Here is a 3,725-nt window from a genome sequence, read left to right as displayed (position 1 = left end):
GAGATGAAACAGACTTCAACAGTTCCTGCAATAAGTGCTTTTTGATCAGTTGTATACCTACCATTTGCTGATGCTTGGGATGATTAAATTCTGACAGTGATGCTTACAGCTTTTCTCAGAAGGGATTTGTGCCCTTTTCTTTCCTTAGCCGAAGGGTATGCAGAGTTGCCAATATAAGCTTCCCGGACAAGTTGGAAAGATCTGGATATGCTTCATCATGTCCACTGAGTTATTGTAGAGGAATCAACACAGCAATTCTTAAGGTGTTTTACATCCAAACTTATCCGTATCTATCCACTTCTTTTTCTAAGAGAAAAGTGTCTATAAATAATCTACATGCAGCCTTGTTGGAATAAAGCTTCAAGTAGATGGTAACTTACTGTGAATTGACACAAGGATTTTCCATACAATCATGTTCAAAATACCAATAGAAAGCTCTGAGTATCAAACATGAACTCTGCAGCTAACTTTAAGCTGCAAATAAACCACAGAAACGAATCCTTGAAAACCCAAGAGAGGCACTTATTATGTTAGTCCACTTTATACCAAATCATCAGAATGAAACTTGTCTTTTATGACTACCGCACAAATCCATAAAAGAAGCTCTGTCACCTGTAATTGATTGAAGTTCTCACCAAAGTTGAGAACTGCTTAGAGTGATACTACCTTATTGCATCACCCGTTTTCAATAGCAATAATGGCACATCAAAGTTGAGAACTCTCAGTTCATATGATTATATCATAAATGTCTAATTTTGAAACATAGATCATCCCATATTTTCCAGTCTCGGAACCATGACTCAGAACATGACTAACAGATTCTTTCTGCCACTAATTGATGGCAGCTACTAGGCACACACACAGATTAGGTGTTGTCACAACTTGCAGAAAACACTCATCACTGGCATGGACAATCATCGGGTAGGATCAATTTTATGTTGTTTACGGACAACATTCTTTTTTGGTAATCAAATGATGGTCTGCTTGGATATAAGTATGGAACACTCTAGACATTTCTAGCCATTTTATAATGACCAACACAAATCTAGGTATTCATAAACTGAGATCAGGTGTTGTGCAATTAGAACAAAATTACACTCCAAACTTTGAATGGGTGATTAAGTTTGGGTAGCCTTCATCAGGGTAGCTGGTGAAAAATAAAGATTAAGACCTTGTAAAGAACTTAACTTAAAATGACTCATTATGGAGGAAAAAATTGTAAGAAACTTTGACAGTGGCCTCACTCAAGAAAACCATTTAGAGCTCAAAGTTAAGCCCAAGCAAAAGGAAGTCAATAAAGACAAATTTCACATAACAAATTTGTGGTCTATGAATCCTCTCGAACAATAAATGAAGTCAAGATGCATCCTGTCCAAGATAACATCAAAAAAATGGAGGTTAAGAGAAAAGGCAAATGTCCCATGGTTTCTTTGAATTTAGAAACCCCCTCTAATAAACATCGTGGTCTATCTATTTTGAGTTATTTGAAGTTGAATTTAGCACCGGCTAGTCTAAAAGGTTATAGATTTAAATGGTCCTGATTTGCAACATCAGTAAGACAATTACAAGGTGAGCAGTCAAAAATATATCTGGCAAGATTTCAACATTCTTCATATTAATAATGCGAGCAGTTGGATATACATATCTGGCAAGATTTCAATATTATTCATATTAATTATTGTATTGGTGATGTCATTGACATCCATATGCCATCTTTATGTATTCACTAAAAATAAAACTAAAAGATCTGTCACTTTTAAATTTCTCATGATCTTAAGCTTTTCTTTCCTACAATGCTTATTCCTCTTATCCTGTCCAATCAAGTAGCTGGGGAGATCTTAGACCTTAAGGTTCACTTTCACAACTTGATATAGCTCTATTTTTAATTTGATGCTTTATTGGACATGTTCACTCCCCTCAAGAACTGGTCATTTTTCTTAGTTCCATTTGTTTTGTTTTAGGAATCCCTAGAGCAAAACAACTACATGATGCTGATTCGCTAAGAATTGCTTAATAAAACTGCAGAAAATTTTTGAGACATCGAACACATGCAAGAAGGTTCAGATAAAGACACGATCATTAGATAATTAGCCCAAACAGCATAACCAGCTGGTTTAAGTAGTGAAAACAAACACTAGCATAAGGTTTCTCATGTAACAAAAACCAAGTACAAAAGGTTATAAATATAATAGGACAATTAAGCTTCTATAGCACATATTTGTCTCTGAGATCAGAAGAATAATCTCTTATGTTGATATCATACGGCTGAATCCTTACCAGATAGACCCTTGCCTTGTTTTTCATCTTCAGAATCAACATTACCTACTGCACTGTTGGCCTGCTTAGAATCTGTAGATCCATCTCGTTGTGATCTTTTGCCAGTGACTGACTGCTGATAAAGAACTCCCCCTATGAGTGTCAAAAGCAGGCAAACCAAACCAAGGGAGCTTGCATGCTTATCCCAGATTAATACATTGATCGCAACGGTGAGAAACTTGTTGACAACACCTGTAACTGTAAATGCAGTGGCAGAGATTGCTTTCCTTGCAGCAAAGCCGAAGAAACTGATGAGCAATCCAAAAACACAAGACAAAGCTACTGCAACGAAAGCAACGAAATCGAACCAATTTCCAGAACTTGATCCATAAGCTGTGAAGACATCTGCATACTCCCCAGTAACAACCCAAAACACCGGTGCCATCATCAAGGACAGAAGATTATTGTAAAACACAAAACCCCAAGTGTTCAATCCTAGGTTCGTCACCATGTGCTTTATGTAAACCATCTCAGTGGTAATAGTCACCAAATAAGCAAATGCCCACGTGTATGCAGTGAGAGTGAAGGCCGAATCGGTCATCACATAGCCAACTGCGCCCCCAAGAATAATCACAAGAGATGAGAATGTCAGCTTGGAAGGGCATGGCTGCTTTCTGAAAGCAGTATCCGCGATGGCAACCAGAAGGGGAGTCAGGGAACGAAACACTATGAACGTATCAACATTAGCGTGCCGTAGAAGATTGGTGTTGGTGAAAATGGCAAGGTAGAAGACAATAGCAGCGGGCAAGAACTTCTTGGCTGTCTCAAGGTTAAAGGGATCGTGGTAGAGAAAACCCAGCCTTCCCAGAACCCAAACACCGAGAGTCGATGTCAAGTACTGCAATGCCGTCAGGAGGCCAGGGTAATTGAACATTGTGATAGCAAACTTGTTGATGACAGCGAGCAAGCTGGAACAGAGAGCATAGCCCACAACAAGGCTACTTGTGGCGTAATACTGCTTCGAAGCTTCGGGTTTGACTCCGTCCATGATTATGCGCTCCGCCGCTGCAAGAATCAAAAGTGATCATTTCTTACATTCGATCTTTCCATCTATCGACTTGGAGCGAATTGACAATCTATGATATCTTCTATGGAAAGCTCTCAAGACTTAGATCCAAAATAAAGATCAGAATTGGCAAACAAGGGGTTCAGCATCTTTAGATCTAAAATTCTTTACCTCAACGAGAGATCCAGACCCGATGGAGCAGGAGAACGACTCCGATGCAACTAGATTTGGCGGGAATGCCGGCGACGAACAGCAAGAACAGGCACAAAGATCCGATCGGAAAGCAAGCCGGCGAAGAGCGCGATTCGAGGGAAAGAATCGAAGCCCTAAATGGGTACGAAAAGAGGTAGCGAAGCGCCGAAGGTGATCGAAGAAAATTCCAAATATTGTAGCAGGGAATCCG

General features: G+C 39.3%; 1 protein-coding gene across 1 annotated transcript; it reads right to left on the bottom strand.

Moving 5' to 3' along the window:
• Positions 1 to 2,059: 2,059 nt before the first annotated feature.
• LOC103969359 (GDP-fucose transporter 1) lies at positions 2,060 to 3,725 on the bottom strand. The gene is made up of 2 exons (XM_009382860.3): positions 3,494 to 3,725; positions 2,060 to 3,321 (listed from the first exon to the last, which is right to left on the bottom strand). The coding sequence occupies exon 2, from the start codon at positions 3,302 to 3,304 to the stop codon at positions 2,258 to 2,260; it is 1,047 nt and encodes a 348-aa protein (XP_009381135.2). The 5' UTR covers positions 3,305 to 3,321; positions 3,494 to 3,725; the 3' UTR covers positions 2,060 to 2,257.

Source organism: Musa acuminata, chromosome BXJ2-10 (genome assembly GCF_036884655.1).
Source record: "Musa acuminata AAA Group cultivar baxijiao chromosome BXJ2-10, Cavendish_Baxijiao_AAA, whole genome shotgun sequence".
NCBI classification, from domain to species: Eukaryota; Viridiplantae; Streptophyta; class Magnoliopsida; order Zingiberales; family Musaceae; genus Musa; species Musa acuminata.
This window is presented reverse-complemented; position numbering and strand designations above follow the sequence as displayed.